Below are 21,755 nucleotides of genomic sequence, written 5' to 3'. Positions count from 1 at the left end.
CAAACTTTTTCTTTTCCCATCTCTAATCAGCTGTTTTGCCTATCAGCAGTTCTTTTTTAAGTAAATGTAGCTTTCAAATCTAGGATTTCCATTATTCTTACAGTTTAGTTGATGCTATGTGTTAAGATTTTTCTATTTATGAACTGAAACCCTCTTTTCTTTTATTCTCTGAATATATTTATAATATGTCTTTTTTTGGTCTTATTGTCTCCTAAACCCAACATCTTGGTATTTGTTTCTACTAATGGCTTTTCTTTGCCAACCACAAATATTGTTTATTTAATATAATCATCACAAGGTGCAAATGGAAACTTGAGACTTGCTTTGAGTAGGTTTCCTGCCGGTATTTCTTAGAGGCTGTGAGTTTTTTCCAGAGTTTGGCAGCATGTGTGTTCAAAGGGCTGTCGATGCTGGGCTCTCCCAGAAGGCTCTGGATGGAGAGAATAGTCCTGACATCACACAGGGCGGACCTCTTGTCCTTCAGGATGTCCAGGGAGACATTACCCGAGTGTCCACGTTGGTTGGGGTGGTAGCAGGGGGTGAGGAACTTCACTGTGGGTGCACTGTTAAGGGTAGCCACTGGGGAACTCCAGGGAGAGCTTGCACCTCAGGTCTTCAGAGACAGTACCGGCCACTGCGCGGATGGTCCCTACCTACTTGAAGAGGTTGTCTGATTCCAGGGAGGCAGAGATTCCTTTGTGGCCAGACATCATGAAGTTCATCAGCTTCCTGTCATAGCCTCCTGCCCATGGAACCCCAGGCTGTGCCTGGGTCTCGGTTTTTGGAGGTCATTTGCTTAGTGCTGGCAGACAGGGTCTTGGAAGCCTATCTGGCAACTGCCTACTACAGGCTTGTTCTTTTACATGGATCACACGTTCTCATTTCCTTTGCATGTGTAATAATTTTGCATTATAGACACACATAGTAGTTAAAAGTGGACTTTTTTCCTAGTTCCTAAGAAAACTGATGAACCCATCCAAGTGAACAGCCCAAAAATGTTAACACGAAGCAACGAAACCTGTGCATGCTATCTCATTAGCTAGAGCTCAATGCCTAGTAGTCATCAGTGCCCTGCAAACAGCTGCGACCTCAACACCTCTCAGCAACTACAAAACAGCGTTACAAGGACAGATGACTAGGGATTTGAAATAAGAAAAATGTATTTCTGTAGGGAAAAAAATTAGCTGTAAATTCTAAAAAAAGTTTGTCTCCCCACCCCCACCCCTGCATGCAACCTAGCACATGGAAAAGCACGAGAAAGCATCAAGACATCAAAGAAAATGAACACAAACTCTTTAGGGTTAAAGCTTTTTACGATTTATCCTGATAACCAAAACTAAACCAAACTCACTCTCATCGAGTCAATTCAGACTAATGGCAACTATATTTATTCTGAGAATTATTAAAGTAAGAAATTTGTTCAATCAGAAAACTTTACACACTTACATGCGGTGCACTGTCTTCTTCTTCCAAAATGCTACAGTGTGGCTCTTCTAACCACAGCCTTAGTAACGCAGGCTGAAGGACTGAGTGAGAACGCTCAAACAGGGAATACTACTGCGAACTCTACTGCGGAGACTGGTCGGTTTTGTCATCCTGCTCTCTTTAGGATGTGCAGTCTCAGACCTGGAAAGGGACACTCACTACCACCAAGAAACAAGTGAAAGGTGTAGAATATGTCCTTTGGAATGCCTCCCCCAAGATCCCTGTGAGCTCTACTTCCTCCACCCAGGGGTCACAGAGCATGACACCAGAAGGTAGCAGTGGTGGAGCCAAGAGCATGAGAGTCCATGGTGGGCTTCCTGGCCTGAGAGAGCAAGGAAAGCTAAGTGCTCTGAGGTGGGCTAGCAGAATGGGGTGCCTCTAGGCACTTACGGAAATGTTAAGTTTGTCAACCTACAGGGCTAGAATTCAACACCTTGGACTGAGGGTGGGGCATACAAATAAGCTGTATGAAGCTCTAACAAACAAACTGGAAACTTCTGTACTCCTACTAGGCTCATAACAGGCTATCCCAGGGGCAGGAAGAGGACCCCTCACAACTACCAAGAAAAAAGAGCCAGGGCCCAAACCAAAAACCTTCTAGACCCTAGAGATAAGAGCGTTGGGAAGGAAAAAAAAACAGAAAAAGAGAGCGCTGAATCACCAGAGATAGTGCAAACTACTTAGAAGTAGCAACCAGCACAGCAGAGAACTGATAGCAGCAGAACAGAAACTGGTGGGAGACGGCATAGTGGGCTTCCTGGCCCAAGGACTGAGAAAGCTGAGTGCCTTGAGGCAGAGGCTTACTGGCAGAGTGAAGTGCTTTTGGCATTGGCAGAGATGTGCTGAAATGAAATTAATTAAATATGGCTCTTTAATCTATGTGCCTAAAACTCCCACCAAATGATTGGGTGAGGCCATGCAAAAATGGGTATGTGAGACACAAACAGAAGGGAATGGTTAGCTTGGGTGGCCATTCCTGTATATACAAGAGCCATCTCAAAAGCAAGAAGAAACAAAATCCCAGGACTATCAAGAGAGAAAAACGCACAAGCAGAGTACAAGTGAGATCAGGCTGAAATGACGAGGCAACAGAGGTCACAGCACAACGACCAAGAGGCAGACCAAAGGAGTCACACTGAGACGGAGTGGAGGAGCTGCTCAGAGACCATGAAGGAGAGAGGCAGAACGGCAGGTGGGCTTCCTGGAACCATGTGACGGAGAGGCTGAGGATCAGAGAAAGACTTGGCTTCTAGATGAGGAAAAGCACTGCTGTGGACCAGATTGCATCCTAAATGGTTTATGATCCTGACTTGAGGTAACTTGTTAACGTCCCCAGGAAGCCCTCACAACTGTACTGTCTGTGAGCAGCCACTGTAATGACTTATCTAGTTCAGCCAGAGAAGCAGAGTGCCATGGGAGGAATGGTTGGTATCAGAATAGGAAAAAAGTGGGCTGGCAGGGTAGAGGCTCTCTGTCCTCTGCTGTGGCTGGGGTGGCAATGTATTCTTCTCCCTACTAAAGCTAGAGGTGGTCAGATGTAGCCCACAAACTACGTCCTTGCTCCCCAACACGCAGAGTGTGAGAGTGGACTAACTCCGGGGAGGAGCCTTGCTGGCAGTGTGGGTTGGCTCTGGGCATTTATCAGCCAGAGCTAAAGAGCAGGAACAAAGTCACACCAATCCAAGAGGGCAAGGGTCTGAGGGTCAGGAAGAGGCATGCTTGCATACATGACTGAGACTTACTCATGACTGCAGGGCTGTATTCCAAACATTTCTGAGCTTGAATTGTAACATGTTAACTTCCCTAATAGACTCTATAATTCAAAGTATTGTCTGTGAGCTTGCTCTGACCACTACAATGAATTATTGAATCCTACTGAGAAGTAGAGTGCAAGGAGAAATATGTATGACCTCCACTTCACAGAAATCAGCTTTGGGCTTCTGGTGATCATGTAACCCTCTAAAGTTAGAGGACCTCTGGCATCACTATACAATTTTGACACACACCATGGTTGGGGAGCCCTGGTAATGTTGTGCTAAAGTACTTGGCTACTAAACAAGAGGTTAGGCGTTCGAACCTACCAGCCACTGCATGATAGAAAGATGTGCAGTTTGCGCCCATAAAGATTTAGAGGTTCTATTTTATCTTAGATGGCTGCTGAGTCAAGATTGACTCCATGGTAGTAAGTTTGGTATTGGTTTATGAACAATAGGAATACTGCATTTTCAACACAGCCCTATTAAAAACAAACAAACAAAACACTATTAAACCTACCATTATAAAATTAAATCAACATTATAGGTTAAATAAAAGATTAATTGCTTCCAGTTTGCTTATAAGCTTTCTTACAGGTTAGCTTAAACCTACCTGACTGAAGATGTCCATTGCGGCACGTCAGGTTAGTACTGTCATTATAAACGTCCGTTTGTGATTTGGAAAATTGCAAAACAGGTTGCAGCTTCTCTATGCAACAGAGGAGGATAAAAAGAAAAAATAAGCAAAAAAGGAAAAAGTATGCATAATGAAAAAAAGTATAAGAAAATTAAAAATTATTTCAAGGCAAATTTTTTACATAAAGGGTTTTTGAATTAATAGAAAATTATTTTTTGAAATATCATTAGTAAAAATTCAGACATAAAATAGCAATAGGAATTAACAAGCTATGTTAAGCATATAAAAATATGTCCAAATCATTAGAGTGTAAGGGTACCACGGAGATTTTTTCCAGTGACTATGTTCTCTACCATTCAGATCATTCATTTAGATGACAACTTAAAATACAAATTTATTACAAAAACAACAGTAATTATAAACAGACTACGAAGTATAAATATAACCACAACAAAGACTTTACAGAGGAGGTTGGCAAGAATTTAAAAGATTCAAATAAAGGACATTGCAGGAAAGAAGAACAGCACTTACAATAAGAGCAAATTCAGCTATTCTAACAAGTACCAGACAAGAAAAGTGGAGTGGAATAAGCATAGTACAGAACTGTGTAGACAGTATATTGGTGTTTTTGCGCTTAAACACATAAACACGTATATATACAAAGATTATCTGGAAACGAACCCAGAGAAACTGCTGACAGCCAGGGTCTCTGAACAGGAGAGAAGGGGACACAGCATGAGGTGGGTGCTTTTCATGATTAAACACTCTGGGTGTAATGGCATTGCTATTTATTTAAGAAAGCAACCAATTAAAATCTAGAAAGGAGTTTATGAACACTTCACCCAGTTCAAGAACACAAGAACTCAAATTGTAGGTCTAACATCTGAAAAGACCCCGAGGGTCTATTACTACTCCATTCTCTGCCCTCACTCATATAACTTTACATGCTGGAAGACAAATCCCATGCTCTACCACTTCGTTTCTGGTGATATTAATTTGATTTAGTCCCAGTAGTCTGAGGACCTAAAGGGTTAAACAGTAAATGTGACTTTCTGCCTTGCTCCTAACTGGAATTCCATTTTTACCATCCTCATCGTGCTGACTGATGCAAGAAAAACTAATTCTTTTCTCTTGCATTACAATGAATAGGTGTAAGACCATTGCACATATACACTAACTCTATTTCTGAGCCCAGACAAGCAGGCGCCATACTGGGTTTAAGGTACAAGCACATATACCTTTGGGACAGGTTAAATAGCAGTTACCTTTTTTGCACAGAGCACAAAGTACTGCAGAGCTTTTGTATCCTAGAATTGGCTGATACAATATACCTGTAGCTAACTTTGTGTTGCTAGCTAACAGGTAGGTCATCTGATTTTTCTTCATGATAATACTCTTAAAATCACTGAGGCAGACACAAATTTGGGTTGTTGAAAGACATAAATTAGAACAAATAGTGATTTTTTAAATGTCTCCATCAACTAACTCTTCAGTGAAAAGCAACAAGAATTCACAACAGCATTAATTATTCTCCAACAATAAAAAGACACAGAAACTAAAACCTTAGTTTTGCTACCTAGTATTTCATGGCCATCCTGTCACTTCTGACCTATAGCAACCATATAGAAAAGAGCAGAACTGCCCCTGTGGGCCTGTTCAACATATAACACAACCCCCCTGGGGGGACAGACAACAGAGAAGTGGGTGAAGAGAGGCCGTGGTCAGTGCAAGACATGAAAAAAAAAAAAGATAAATTATCAAGGGGTCATGAGGGAGAAAGGATGAGGGAGGGGGGTTAAATGAGCTGATAACAAGGGCTCAAACTGAAAGAAAATGTTTTGAAAATGATGATGGCAACATATGTACAAATGTGCTTTGCACATGGATATATGTATGGATTGTGATAAGAGCAGTAAAATAATTTTTTAAGAAACTGACGATCTGCTTAGTAAACCATCACCTAATATGAAAAGCTTTTAAAAATTAGTCTTTTTCAAAGAAAAAATATAATTGATGAGATCATGTCAATGTTTTATATCATAATTTCAAATAAAATTCTTCAATTTTAAATGTTACCAAATTTTTTTCTAAAATCAAACTTATTTTGAATCATCGCACTTATCACTTGATATTTAATATGTAGAATGATAGGAAATTTAGCTCAAAATATGAAAGTATCAATTAGATTACATCATTAATTTTAATACAACAGTCTTCAGCATAATATTTCATTCTATATGCAACAATAGAAACCTTTTTAAAAAAAATCATTGTATTAGGGGCTCATACAATTCTTATTCAATCCATACATACATCAATTGTGTACAGCACATTTGTACATTCATTGCCCTCATCATTCTCAAAACCTTTGCTCTCCACTTAAGCCCTTGGCATTAGCTCCTCATTTTCCTCCTCCCTCCTCACTCCCCCCCTCCCTCATGAACATTTGATAATTTATAAATTATTATTTTGTCCTATCTTTCACTGTCCAATGTCTCCCTTCACCCACTTTTCTGTTTCTGTCCCCCAGGGAGGAGGTTATATGTAAATCCTTGTAATCGGTTCTTCCTTTCCAACCCACCCTCCGTCCACCCTCACCACTGGTCCTGATGGGATCATCTGCCCTGGATTCCCTGTGCTTCCAGTTTCTATCTGTACCAGCGTACATGCTCTGGTCTAGCCAGATGTGTCCAGTAGAATTGGGATCGTGATAGTGGGCAGGGGGTGGGGGTAAGGAAGCATTTAGGAACTAGAGGAAAGTTGCATGTAGAAATCTTTATTTAGTAGGACAACAATCCTGGTAGCCACAGAAGCCCGGCCTTGTTAGCCATCTGTAAGCAACCACAGTTGTTTATTTAAACAATGCAGAGGGGAAAAAATACACTACAAACACAAAGATCATACAAAATGAAAGAATGACATATACACATAGTTAACCCTTGAACAACACAGGCTGGAACTACACAAGTCCACCTTTATGCATTTTTTTAAACATGTTGTGTGGTGCTAATCATCTCCACCTGAGTAGTTCATCTCTAGCAAATTTTGCCTTTGCAGTTTGGCCACCATTTCAAGAATGAATCCAGCTTATGGACCATTGTAAAAAGCGAGCGAGAGAAAAAGCTGTAAGGTCATTGCTGCAGCTTTCTTGTCAGGAGACCCAAAACCTCTGCCTTTTAAAATTCTCTTTCTTACCTTGTATTGAAAACACAGCTTTAAGTGGCTGCAGTATGTAATGTATATAACATATAAAAATATGTAATTAACTGACTGTGTTATTGGTAAGTCTTCTGGTCAATATTAGATTATTAGTAGTTAGGTTTTGGGGAATCAAGGTATGTGTGGATCTTAGATTAGGGGAGTGAGGCTGGGGCTGAGCTCAGCATCTCAACTCCTATGCTGCCCACGGGTCAACTGTAATACAGGTCTAAGTGAGTGTGTATTTTCCCTCACAAACAAGGAAAATTACAGTAATGGAGATGAACAAAATACAACATTTTTGAGTGCCTATTATAAGTGAGGTTCCTTCAGTAATTCAGTGTTCACAAAATATAATGAGGTAAGTATTTTCTGTTAGCCTCCTGTAACAATTGGCCAACAGGCTGCTCAGCCATACTGAGTAACAGACTTCCAATTACAGAGCTACAGATGAGTAAAGGTCAGCATGCCTGCCAACTACACTATTTCCATTATACCAAGCTATGGCAGAACCACCAAGTGCATTCCTTGTTGAACATTTTGTTCTACTTTGTTTTAGATTTTGTAACAACAAAATGTAACCATCACCACCATCAAACAGCCAATGAGAAGATTCTCTTTCCTTTTCTAAGGAGTGCAGAAGCAAAGACAGCAGGATGTTATTAGGCATCGGTCATCAACTCCTGTCCACATAACAAGCCTATGGAAGAGCTACGAACGGCAGAACATACAACCACTTCCAGCAGTTCTGCCATTACAAAACAAAAGTTGGCCGTGAATCTGATGAAGGCTGTCAATGACCGATTTACAAGGAGAACAGTATGTGAAAAGCCACCATCAGACACAGAAAAGAGACAAAATACAACAGCCATTCACAACGTATGGATCTTCTTATGACAACTAGTAAAAACATAGTTTTTAAAAATATTAAGTAGTAACTATTAGAAATTTCAATAATGCTTGGTGGTCTTAGCCTACATTTTTATTATTAAAAGGAATGAGCGCTTATTTTTTAAGTGTATAATGGTACTTTGGTAAGTTTTCTTTGAAAGAGTCCATATAATTTACAAATATTAGTTATGAATTTAAAAATGTCATTAATTTGGTTAAAAATAATACAAAATGGGTAGGGAAGTAGAATGGATACAGATCAGAGCAACAAAGTTTTTCTACAAAGACCAGACAATAATTAAGCTAGGAATAGAGAAGTACCTGTAAGTTTGACGCGGCATTGTAAAAACAGACATAAACAACAGTAAAGGAATAGGTTGGCTACGTGCCAACATAACAATAAGACGTATTTATAAAAGCAGGTAGAAAACTTGATTTTTTTGCCCAGAAAACGTAGCTTGCTAACTCCTGGCATAGATAAAATAAGAATGTCCATGAGTTAATAATTTTTAAAGATAGGTAATATACAATCAGTAGTTCACTATATTATACTCATACTTTTTCATATATTACAATTTTTCTAAAAGTTAAAAGAAAAAAGCCTATGTCATATTTTCAAGATAACTAATCTAGTCCCTTCTAAACTTAAAGTTTTACTGAGGAATTTTTCCAAATACATTTCATATCCGATTATACAATACAGTAAGTGATACCTAGAAGCTGTAAACGATCCTTGGCCATAACTAAATTAGTCATCATTTTAGATTGAAGTCGCCTTGCTCTTTCACACTGTTCACCTGAAAAAAAAAGAAAAAATTAATTATCTAACTTTTCTTAGATTAATACTGTTTCAAGACAAAACATCACCTAATTTCTTTTATGTAGAGTCAACGACTATAAAGAAACTAAGTAAACATGAACCAAGAACAGAAGCATTAGATGGTTCCCTGTTACCATAACCAACTGCTCTGAAAGGAATAACACATCATAAGGTCCTCCTGGCAAGAGTGAAAAATATAGAATAGATCTAAAATCATAAAAAAGGGCCATCTTTCTGTTCAGAATGAAATGCATGGAACTCCCCAAGACTGTGGCCCTTAGCTCTAGACGTGAACTCACCCCTGGGAGAAACAATAACCCCAGGCAGGTATCCACTCCTTAGGATAAGGAGCCACTGGTGATTAAAGGCAACATTTGTCCAGGGATAAACAAATATCAGAAAGGTTAGGAGAGAAAGAAATGGAAACAGAGAAAGGAGGTAGAAAAAGTACTATTATGTTGTAGAACCTGCAATCAGTGACATGAAACAAAAAGTTTAGGGATTGTTAAATAGAAAACTTGTTTCCTCTGTAAACCTCTCCCCAATTCACAACAAATGTTTTTTAACTATATGACTTTAATAACATATTCTAAAAATGTTATAGCACATAATCAGAGTTCTCAGATGTGTTATTTAGTTCCTGTGTTTCTAGTTTATTCCACAGATTCTGAGATTTTTTTCACATTAAAAATTTTTATTTTTATTTATTAAAAAAAATTTTAATGAGATGTTTTATAATCAGCGTCAGTTTGTGAATGCCGTAAGCCAGAAAGCAGTCAGAACATACTTTGTCATTGCCCATATATATACAAGTTTACTCATAGATATTAATGCTGCTACTTCTTCCTTTTTATAAAAAAATGTTCTAGGCATTTACTTTTTTATTTGTAAATCATTTTACTGGGGGCTTGTATACTTGTTAACACAATCCACACATACATCCATTGTGTTAAGCACATTTGTTGCCCTTATCATTCTCAAAACATAATACTGTTACTTCTATGCTTAAGTAAGACTAAGATAGCTTATTTGATAAAAATTAAAATTCTAAATGCCAGAAGACAGTGTTTCACAGTTTGACATTGGTTTTTTTCTCTTATGATACAAAGCCATTTTTGGTGAATAAAATACCATTTTTTCTTATATCCAATTTATCGTCTAATTATTCTTTCATGTATTTGATAAAAGCAAATATATTTTAGCAAAATCCATAGAGTTCATAACCTCATGAAGTCTCAAAGAGTCAGACTCACATATTTGCTTGTTCTGTTTGGCTTTTATAACCCCAAACCCAAGCCCACTCCTCCTGAGTCCATTCTAATCCACAGTCATGCTGTATCTATGTAAGCTTCTGGGACTGTAAATCTTTATGGTCTTATATTGCTCCTATGGAGAGCTGGTAAGTGTGAACCACAGGCTTTGGGTGACCAGCCTTACCCACAGTACCATCAGGTCCTCTGGCTGTTTTATAAGGAAGGCTAAAAGCTAGAGAATACTGTGCTGAAAAGAATAAATGGATAAATTGTAAATAACTTGGTTTGATACTTTTTGACTGGTCCTAAACTATAGCCTGGCCTGTGATTGAAATGTATCTAATAGGGATTGGTCAGCAGGTTATGTAAACCAGGTGAATTGTAACCCCAAAGCACCTATTATGCAAATAAAGTATCCGTGACCTATGAAGAGGAAAGTGGTCAGTTTGGGTCCTGGTAGGATGGCCATGCCTTGAGGATGGAAAAAAGAGATAGAGAGAGCCAATGGCAAAAAGCCAGGAAAGGGCCCCATGGGAGAGGCAGCCTCTAGTAACAGAGACCAAAGCCCAGTCAGGAGTTTCTCCTGAGAAAGCCAAGAAGAGCCCGTCCTGATGACACTCAGACAAGGGCTGCAAGGTCCAAGAGGAGCTGAGAGAGCTGTGTTTGCCTGTCTGATCTGTGATTCTAAGCTGTAGTGTATTAGGACTGATCCTGAATTGCACCCTATTTCTTAATAAACCACTTAACTAAAAGTGTGTTGTGTGAGTTCTTTGTGACCACTGAGACCTAGTAGAGTACGGTGGGAACGAAAGCTTGTATCATAATTGCTTAAAGGTTGGAGAGTGGAGGTATGTCTAACCTCTCTCCCACCTCATGGGAAGCAAGAACTTGATCCTTGTCATTATTATTCTGAAAGCTGTACAGGTTCTGATGATGCTACTAGTGATACTGCTAAAAAGATTCAACAAATAGTCAAAATAAAAAGAAAAGAGAAAAGCAGGAGGGTAAGTATCGGGCACATTTAATTTTTGTAGATTAGCTGATAGTAAGTGGTCATCCAGCCAACAAATATCTACAATCCTAAATAATATAATTATATTATATCTCAAATAATATAATTTTGCTTCTGAATTTATTCTTGCTATGGTAAATTGAAGTGGTATCCAAGTATACATTATCCATAACTTAATATATAAGGATTTAGCAAGAGTACAGTTAGACTCCAATCCTAACTCAATCATTTGTTAACCAGGAAGTTACTAAATAAGTTAGTAACTTAGCAAATTAACTGAAAAGAAAGTATAACAACAACCTCTACAGAACATGAAACTGCAGGAAAAATTGAATACAACACTTATGAAGTACTTACAATGATGTTTAGGAGCGCCAAAAGCATGCATCAAGTGTTAGTGTTATATGTCCAGGTAAAATTAGACTCAATTTTTACTTTGAGTAATAGAAAGCTAAAAATGAAGAAAAACTGTGTGGGGTTTTAAAAAGCCAAGTATGTCTCGGGGAGGAGATGAGTCAGCCAGGGGTGCGATGTAGCAATGATGAAACATACAACTTTCCTCTAGTTCCTAAATGCTTCCTCCCCCCGCACTATCATGATCCCAATTATACCTTATAAATATGGCTAGACCAAAGGATGTACACTGGTACAGATAGGAACTGGAAACACAGGGAATCCAGGGCGGATGATCCCTTCAGGACCAGTAGTGTGAGTGGTGATACTGGGAGGGTAGAAGGAGAGTGGGTTGGAAAGGAGGAATTGATTTCAAGGATCTACATGTGACCTCCTCCCTGGGAGTCGGACAACAGAAAAGTAAGTGACGGGAGACATCGAACAGGGCAAGATATGACAAAATAATAATTTATAAATTATCAAGGGTTCAAGAGGTTAGGGGAGAGCAGGGAGGGGGGGGGGAATGAGGAGGTGATGCCAGGGACTTAAGTGGAGAACAAATGTTTTGAGAATGATGAGGGCAATGAATGTACAAATGTGCTTTACACAATTGATCTAGGTATGGATTGTAGTAAGAGTTGTATAAGCCCCTAATAAAATGATAAAAAATAAATTTTACGCCAAATATGTATCAAAGTAAGTAACTGACAGGTCTAATTCTAACACACATTCACAAATTTATGGAAATAGTCCATTATCTGCAACAGCAAATCAAGTTTGGGCACATATGGTTACACCTTCATTTTATAGGTGACAAAGCATTATTTGTAAATCTACAAACATAACATTGAAAAAAATCTATATTTAATATAAATGAAAAATAAAATATTACAAACTAATTAAGACAAATTAATCTGAATTCAGGGCACCCATGTGAATATAATTTTAGATGGCTAAGCAAATATAACCTTACCTTGTCCTGTAACTATGACAGCTATTCCTTTTTCTAGTTCCTCAATACCTTTCTTATACCATTCCACGGCTTGCTCCTTCTGACCTGCTTTAAAACAGAAATAATTAATTGCACATATCACAAGTGTAGAAAGTATACTATTTCCCAAAGTCTACTGTTGATAGGTGGCACATAAAAAGTAGAGCTGTCCCCAAACAAGTTTGAGAAACAATGTAGTAGGATCTCTCAGTGTCTTTACAATCTTAACATAGGCTGAGCATCCCCAAGAGGGGAAATGCAGTCTTCATGGGTTAGTTCCCTAAATTTTAGGGTTGTGGACCCTTTACTTGGTTTTATTTGGTTATCATCTCTCAAAATTGGTATCTGTAACCAATGAAATGCTGTGCTAGGGAAAGAAAGTTTACTTAGGTGAAATTTATCTTGAAATAATGGTCTGAAAATTAATGTATTCAATATATATACAAATTAGTTTGATACAATTGATGTATGGATTGTTATAAGATCTATAAGAGCCCCCAAGAAAATAATTTACTAATTAAAAATTAAAGTATTAACATGATTTCAGTAACACTGAGATGAGGCACTGTTTAATTGTATTCAAATCTGATGTATATGTTCATTGTTGGGTGCCTTTCTATAGTAAGCTTTTATTTAACAGATTATTACATCATGAGAACTGGTACATGAGATTACAAGTGTGACATTTAGTAACACATTTTCCTTGAACCAAATGCCTGGTGTATAACATTAATTCTCAATCCACGCTAAGTTAAAAAAGGATATAAAAATTAAACATAATCGATAAGAATTTTTTCATTGCTTCCCAATTCATGTGCCCATTCTGTCAAATAAAAATGACTATGTTCTTCTTTGAAATTTCAAATCCAATAAAATACTGTGTCTCTTGATAACAGATTAGAAAGACTTGTAATAAATCAATACAACACACTGAACAATTAAAAAATGCTGTCCTCAAGCAGGTGCACAAGCAAATGTGGTGAAGAAAGCTGACGGTGCCCGGCTGTCAAAATATATAGAATCTGGGGTCCTATAGGCTGGAAGATAAACAAGGGGTTATCTAACTGAGAAACATCAAAGCCCACATGGAAGAAGCATACCAGCCTATGAGATCACAAGGCATCGAAGGGATCAGATATCAGGCATCAAAAGACCAAAAAAAAAATCATAGCACTGTGAATGAGTGGGAGTGCGGAGTGAGGACCCAGGGCCCATCTGTGGGAAATTGGACATCCCCTTGCAGAAGGGCTGAGGGAAGGAGACAAGCCAGTAAGGGTGCAGTATAGCAATGATGAAATATGTAATTTCCCTCTAGTTCTTGAATGCTCCCCCCTCCCCCCCACTATCATAATCCCAATTCTACCTTACATATCCGGCTGAACCGGAGGATGTTCACTGGCACAGATAGGAACTGGAAATACAGGGAATCCAGGACAGATGAACCCCTCAGGACCAGTGGAGAGAGTGGTGATATAGGGAGGGTGGAGGGAAGGTGAGGGAGAAAGGAGGAACAGATTATAAGGTCTACATATAACCTCCTCCCCGGGAGATGGACAGTGGAGAAGTGGGTGAGAGAGACATTGGATGGTGTGAGATAATGACAAAATAATAATTTATAAATTATCAAGGGTTCAGGGGGGAGGGGGAGCAGAGAGGGAGGGGGAAAATGCGGAGTGGATACTAAGGGCTCAAGTAGAAGGCAGATGTTTTGAAGATGATGGCAACATATATACGAATGTGCTGGACACAACTCATGTATGTATGGTAATAAGAGTTTTATGAGCCTCTAATAAATTATTAAAAAACACGCTGTCCTCTTTTTATTTTTTGTCCTCTATCTCTTAAGTATATACTACTCCTTCCTGCATTTTCCCACCCCAAAAGTCATCATTAAACTAGTTTCAAGTCATCAGTATTTTTTACCACCAGTATTTACACAATACCTGGTCCAGAATAAGTATTCAATGCTGTTGCCATTGTTAGTTCTGACCCACAGCCACCCAATGCACAACAGAACAAAGCACAGCCCAGTCTTGCCCATCCTCCAAACTGTTCCTATGCCTAAGCCCATTCTTCCAGCCATGGTGTCATCTTGCTGAGGGCCTGCCTCTTTTTCGCTGCCCTCCACGGACTACACATGATGTCCGTCTCCAGGGACTGGTCTGTCCTGACAATATGGTCATCATTCTCACCTCTAAGGAGCGCTCTAGCCGAACTTCTTCCAAGATAGTTCAGTTTGTCTTTTGAGCAGTCCATGGTACTATCAATATCCTTCTCCAGCACAATTCAAATGCCTCGATTCTTTAGTCTTCCTTATTTAATGTCCAACTTTCACATGCCTGTGAGTCATCGGTCAGGTGCACCCTAGTCTTCACAGTAACACCCTTGCTTTTCAATACTTTAAAGAGGTCTGGTGCAGCAGATTTACCTAACACAGTGCATTGTTTGATCTCTTGACTACTGCTTCCATGAACATTGACTATGATTCCAAGAAAGACAAAATCCTTAAAAACTTCAATTTTTTCTATTTATCCATAATGTTACCTAAGGGTCCAGTTGTGAAGATTTTCTTTTTGGGGGGAGGGGGTACAGTGTACTTTATTGATGGTATATGACAAGGTTGAGCTCTCTAAGCCCCTCCCCTTCCTTCAGGGGGTCTGGATGGAATATTCTCAGTGTGTTGGGGGATTGAATTGGGGGCAAAGACTCCCCAGCAGCTGAGGGGCTCCCTTCTTTCAGTGCTGTTGCTAGGGCTGCTGGTTCAGGGGGCTCTTACTCCTTGGAGGCCATGTGGCCCATGAGGCCCACCACTCTGTTGCTGTAGCCAAATTCATCGTCATACCAGGAAATTATTTTGTCATATCTTGCAACTGTGCTTTTCCCTGTGGGTGTCTCCCTCCTGCCCTATCAGAAGGAACACTGGTCCGAGGGGTTACAAATGGAAGAAAATTAATGGAATGGTCTTCAATGCTTTTGCAGCACAAGGGCTAGTTTCAGAGTTAAAAAAAAGTATCTGACTAGACCAGAGCATGTACACTGGTACAGATAGGAACTGGAAACACAGGGAATCCAGGGCGGATGATCCCTTCAGGACCAGTGGTGTGAGTGGCATACTGGGAGGGTAGAGGGAGGGTGGGTTGGAAAGGGGGAACCGATTACAAGGATCTACACGTGACCTCCTCCCTGGGGGACGGACAACAGAAAAGTTGCTGAAGGGAGACGTTGGACAGGGAAAAATATGACAGAATAATAATTTATAAATTATCAAGGGTTCATGAGGGAGGGGGAGCAGGAAGGGAGGGGTAAAAATGAGGAGCTGATGCCAGGGGTATAAGTGGAAAGCAAATATTTTGAGAATGATGAGGGTAATGAATATACAAATATGCTTTACACAAATGATGCATGTGTGGATTGTGACAAGAGTTGTGTGAGCCCCTCATAAAATGATTTTTTAAAAATACCTGTTTTTTTTTAATTGGTCTGCAAAATATGAGTAGCAGATTTCAGGTGAATTTGAACTAAATCTTGAAACTGCCCACCACAATATTACCTCAGAAGAGAGAAAAAAATATGATATATAGAATGATGACCCCAAACTGTCTTAATTCCAAGGAATTTACACTTCATCTCTTTGTCCTGAGTTTGGAGGGGTTGAGAGTGGCAGGCACTTCTGGCCTATAGGAGAGGCACAGGTGAGTGTTCTTAAGCTAGGTATGAAGAGCCTTCCAACAGACACACATCACACACATCACACTATCCCAAACAATGGAGTCTGACAAGTTCACCTCTCTGTTACTAAATTTGCTTCATGGGAATTAGTAAACTTCAGGTGGACTTTTTTTCTGAACTATGGGCTGGGAGAGGTTTCACTTCAAAACTCAAAATATACAACATATTCCTATGCATCTGTCATGATAAAAACTTATGCCACATTTCTCCATTAGATCTTCAAATTATCTTAAGTTAATATTATTGTCACAGATAAACCATTTAAAATATCAAAAATAATAAGAGTTTGTATCAGTTTCTATGTCTAGCAGCAGTGTATGATTCTATGATTCATACAGTTACTTAAATATATTAGTTGACTATATCTGTACAATAAAATTGTTAGTGTTTTCTAATAAAAAGTGAAATGAAAAAGTGGTAGGTAGGTTGACATATTTTAATAGAACAAAACTGTTTGGAAGAAAGTTAGTACAGTATCTGTAGGCAAACAGAGTGCCTGGTAACAAAATAAATTCACAGCCTCAGCAATTAATCAAGTAACTAAAGTGTAGGTTGTTAATGCATTATGAGAATCTTATAAGTTATAGTATGTCAGTAGAAAAGGCACAATAAATCTTACCTAAAACTACAATGTGGAGAAAGAATACACATTGATCAATGAAACCTACACAATGTCAACTGATTTTACAAAAGTAACCAGGCAAGGACAAAAGAATAGCCATTTCAAAAAATGACAGATCAACTACACATGCACAAGCAAACAACCAAACAGGAGCCCCACTATACAGAACAATGGAAAATGGCACTGATGTCATTAATCAGTAGGAAGACGCAAATTAACTTAAAATGCATCAGAGATCTAAATGTAAAACAGATCAATATAAAATTTCTAGAAAATAATATAGGCAACATTTTGTGATCTTGGATTAGATGGAAATTCTATAAATAGAACATAAAAATTACAAAACTGTGAGACAAAATGTAATAAATTAGACTTAATTGAAATTAAAAATGCTCTTCAAGAGCATTAAGAAAATTGAAAGACATGCCTAAGATCAGAAAAAAATATTTACAAAACAATATGTTAGATAAAGGTCTTCTAGGCAGAATACTAAGAATTCTTATAATTCAAAGATTAAACAAACACTTAAAAGACGAGCATTAACAAAAATGGAAAAAGTATTTGAATGCATATTTCACCAAAGAAGACATACAAATGGCCAACACACAGATGCAAAAAGATGGCCAGATCTGCTTCCCTTTTGGGACCTTGGCATTGAGAGGTCATTTGGGACACTGCAGGCGGCTCTGTCTCCTAACTCCGATCGATGAGGTACAAGGAACCGGACGGAACAGGCAACTTCTTCGAAGCCCTGTGGTCAAGGATTGGGCCGGCATGCTGTGGAGGAAGACTCCGAAGCTTGGCGGAGATAAACCTCTGAGGTCACACCACAGGCAGAAGGAGAGCTTTCCCTTTGCAAATGGAACCGGGACTCACGACAGATGCTGCCACCTCAGCCCAGAGAGAGCACTACTTACAGGGAAGATCATGCATGAAAAGAAAGCCCTGAAGCTACCTAAATCCTCCGATTAAATGTATAAGCTGGAAAAAAAAAAAAAGATGGCCAGAATCCTTAATCACTCCAAAATACAACCCACTGCTGTCAGTCAAATCCTGGCTCATACTGATGTTACAGAACTGCCCCTATGGTTTCTGAGACTGTAAATCTTTACAAAAGTAGATTGCCACATCTTTTTCCCAGAGTGTTGGTAGGTTCGAGTTACCAGTCATCCAGTCAGCAACCAAGAATTTAACCATTAATTCTCAAGGTTCCTCCCAATCATTAACTCAAAAAATTCACTGCCACTGAGTCAGTTCTGACTCCTAGTGACCCCACAGGGCAGGGCAGAACTGCTCCTGTGGGTTTCTAATAGAAGAATAGAAAGACTAGTCTTTCTCCCTCAGAGCAGCTGGTGGTTTCAAACTGCTGACCTTGTGATGAGCAGCCTACTATACCACCAGAGCTTCTATTTCCAATGATGAGGGAGATACAAATCAAACCCATAATGAAATACCACTTCACCCCCACGAGGATGCTATGATCAAAAAACCATAATAATAGGTATGTATGTATGAGGATGTGAAGAAACCGAAACCCTCATCCACTGCAGATGGAAAATGCAAAATGGTACAACTACTGTGGAAAACAAATTTGGTAGTTTCTAAAAAAGGTGAAAATAGAACTACCAATATGATCCAGCAATCTCAACTCCAAGTGTATACCCAGAAGATGTGAAAGTGGATGTGCAAGCAGACACTTATATACACCAATGTTCACTATTCAAAATACCCCCAAAGTGGAAATAACCAAAATGTCTATCAAACAAGACAAAATGTGTAATAGCCATGATGAAATACTATTCAGCCATAAAAAAATGAAATCCAATAAATAAATACTCCAACACGAATAAACCTTGAAAACATACTAAATTAATTAGTCAATTCCAAAAGGGAAAATACTGTGTAATCCATTTACAGCGACACCTTGGCTGTCAAACAGCTCCAAGCCCAAACTTTCCATTACTCCAACAGCAAAGTTTAAAAATATCTGCTCCATGTTTCCAACTTTGCTCGCTATCAAATGAAAAGTAGACTTGAAAAAATCCCATGTGGGCTGAGTGAGTCATGTGTCTTGTCTCTTCTCATTGCAGACACACAAAAAGGGTGACACTTCAGTCAAAGCATATACTCACTCAGCCATCATTCGCAGGGGTACACAAATGAAAAACACAATTTTTTCAAAGCTATGTATTTAAATTTTTTACAAAACAACCTTATCAACTTCAACGTATTCCCCATTACACTTAAAACATTTGTCAAATCTGCAATCCCAGTCTTGGTAACATTTTTCAAATTCATCTGTTTTGATGGCTGACAGCATCTCCCTTTTTTTTTTTTTCTTCATCTCTTCTACATTGTCAAGTCACTGTTTTTTCATGTCCCTCTGCATTCATGGAAACAAAAGGAAGTCCCAAGGAGTGAGGTCAGGTGAGTAAGGCGTGTGGGGTAAGAGAGGCATGCTGTTTTTTTTGCCAAAACTGGCTCACTGAGATGGCTTACGTGGGTAGATGCATTATGGTGGTGACAAAACCAGTCCCTCGTCTGCCACAAAACAGGCATGTTTTTTGTCGCACACTGTTACACAATCTTTTCATAACCTCTATATAGAAAGCTTGATTAACAGGCTGATCGGTGGAACAAACTCCAAATGCACTAGAAGTTGACATTTTCGTCTGTTCAGGAAGTTAATGGACTCTAAAACAAGGTTGTCATCAATGAACATTTCACCTTTTTTGAAATGAGAAAACCACTCATACACTTGAGTTTTTCCCATAGTGCTGTCATTGTAAGCTATGTTCAACATCACAACAGTTTCTGCAGCATTTTCCCCCAGCAAAAATGCCACAGCTGCACGCTGTTCTCTTAAAGCGGTCATCACAAAAACCAGATTCAAATGAAACAGACTTTAAAGAAAAATTCACTGTGACCAGAGAAAACCTTCTCAGGTTACACCACTGGGTGCACTGCTCCATGCTTGCCTAGTGGGAAAAAAAATGCACACTACAAAAGCTCCACTCTGCCCAGCACAATTCCCCTGGTACAGTGTTTGCATTAAAACATTAGTCATTGTGGTGGAGGGTTTTTGTTAGTTTTTTGGGATGTGTTGCACTTTATTTGTATAAAATATCCTAACCATGACTCCAAAGAAAATAATGAGGACCAGCAGTAATGCTAGGGGGGGAAACTGAGAACCATCATAGAGTTAAGGAAAGAAATCATTGCAAAATTTGCATCAGGTCACCGCTTGTGTGATTTGGTGGCAAAATACAACATGGCTAAGTTGACATTATCAACATTTTGGGGGGTAAATGTGATTACAGAGTGTAACATAGTGAAAAGTGTGAAACTGGTAACTATGAAACAAAGAGAAAAAAGAAACAAAGAACCCAGTCCATAGAAGAAGTTAAAAGTTACTGTTAATTTGGTTAAATCAGAAACTCCATGGCAGTGGTGTATGTGTGATGTGTGAGGCTAAGAGCACCACAGTGACTTAAAGTCAGGGAAAAGTTAATTTATAAGTGTAAGTTTGGGGCCCCAGAAGCAACTTTTTGGTTTTCCATTATTTCTTATGGGAAAAATATGTTCAGTTCTCAAACTTTTTCGTATTTGAAAAGTAATATTGCACGAATTGAGCTCGTCAACCAAGGTATCAACTGTATATGAAACAGACAAATGTATAGAGAGCAGCATTTATTAGTGGCTACAGGGGCAAAAAAACTCAAACTCACTACCATCCAGTGGAATTCAACTCCCAGTGTTCAGGAGGCTTGTGATAGTACGGTTTACTGTGCCAACTAGGCCTCCAGAGGAACATGAGTTCAATCAGGTTGCAGTCTGAATGGAGAGCGACCAAGATAAATGCTTTCCAAGGCTAGCACCGTCTCTGTTTCCCCCTGGTGATCAGACCAGCGTGCTGCTGCTTGAGCTAGTTCTTTGACTCCAACATGTGCTGCGCTATCTGTGGACCAAGCCAACCAGTGGATCATGTCCCTTGCTCTGCATCACTAGAGCTTGAGGCTCCTTGGAGACCTGCTTCACCACGCTGCTGGTGGATCCTGTCCATCTCTAGAGCTTGAGACAGTGGTTCTCAACCTTCCTAGTGCTGCAGCCCTTTAATACAGGTCCTCATGCTGTGGTGACCCCAAAACACAAAATTACTTTAGTTGATACTTCATAACTGTAATTTTGCTGTTATGAATCAGATGACCCTTATGAAAGGGTCGTTAGACCTCCAAAGGGGTCTCGACCCACAGCTGAGAACCACTGGCTTAAGACCTCATCAGGGTCTGTTTCGCTATGCTCTTTAGATACTGACTGTTGTAGCTCCGCCCTGCTGGACTTTACCTGTCTTACCTGTGGGCAGACTTTGCTGTCTGCTTCCTTGACCTTGGACAGGTAACCCCTGTGAGTTGAAGGACCTTCAGTATATTAACTGTTCAAGGAATGTTAAGTTGAACTGAGCCCTCTCTACTGCTGTGTGGATTAATTAGCTGTTATCTTCCTTCTCATTGTAAAAACCTATTCTTTTATATATATATATGTGTGTGTGTGTGTGTGTGTGTGCGCGCACGTCAGTTTGAACTCAGATGGCTGTAAGAGAAGATCTGGAAATCTCCCATAAAAATTGCAGTCAAAACCCAAGAGGGACAGAAGTATACGGTGCATGGCGAGTGGCACATCCTTTTAGAATAAGCAGCCATCTGAGATGAAGTGCACAGCACTTACCCAAGGACAACGATAAGGCGGCAGGAAGGGTTGGGAAAGAAGAATGGAAGAAGAAACAAGGAAAAGGATAAGAATGTGGTGTTACGTCGTGAAGATTAAAATCAATGACATAAAACAAAATGTGTATGAATTACTGACTGGAAAACTGAATTGTACCGCAAATTTGCAAAATGTCACCCAATTCATAATAAAAAGTGAAAAAAATGGGGAAAGGGGGCAGTTCAATTTTGTTACCTGAAGACCCT

General features: G+C 39.2%; 1 protein-coding gene across 2 annotated transcripts in view; it reads right to left on the bottom strand.

Annotated features, from left to right (window-relative positions):
* SPAST (spastin) overlaps positions 1–21,755 on the bottom strand; it is a 93,824-nt gene that overhangs the window by 58,531 nt on the left and 13,538 nt on the right. Inside the window, exons 2-4 of one of the 2 annotated variants that reach the window (XM_075535337.1) lie at positions 12,417–12,503; positions 8,679–8,762; positions 3,853–3,948 (exon numbers count right to left, since the gene is read on the bottom strand). In XM_075535337.1, coding sequence (XP_075391452.1) covers positions 3,853–3,948; positions 8,679–8,762; positions 12,417–12,503 — 267 coding nt within the window. The remainder of the gene's footprint in view (positions 1–3,852; positions 3,949–8,678; positions 8,763–12,416; positions 12,504–21,755) is intronic. The other variant, XM_075535338.1, reaches the window with a different exon arrangement.

This window comes from Tenrec ecaudatus, chromosome 17 (genome assembly GCF_050624435.1).
Source record: "Tenrec ecaudatus isolate mTenEca1 chromosome 17, mTenEca1.hap1, whole genome shotgun sequence".
Taxonomy (NCBI): Eukaryota; Metazoa; Chordata; class Mammalia; order Afrosoricida; family Tenrecidae; genus Tenrec; species Tenrec ecaudatus.
Note: the sequence above shows the minus strand (reverse complement) of the source record. Positions and strands in the feature narration are given on the sequence as shown.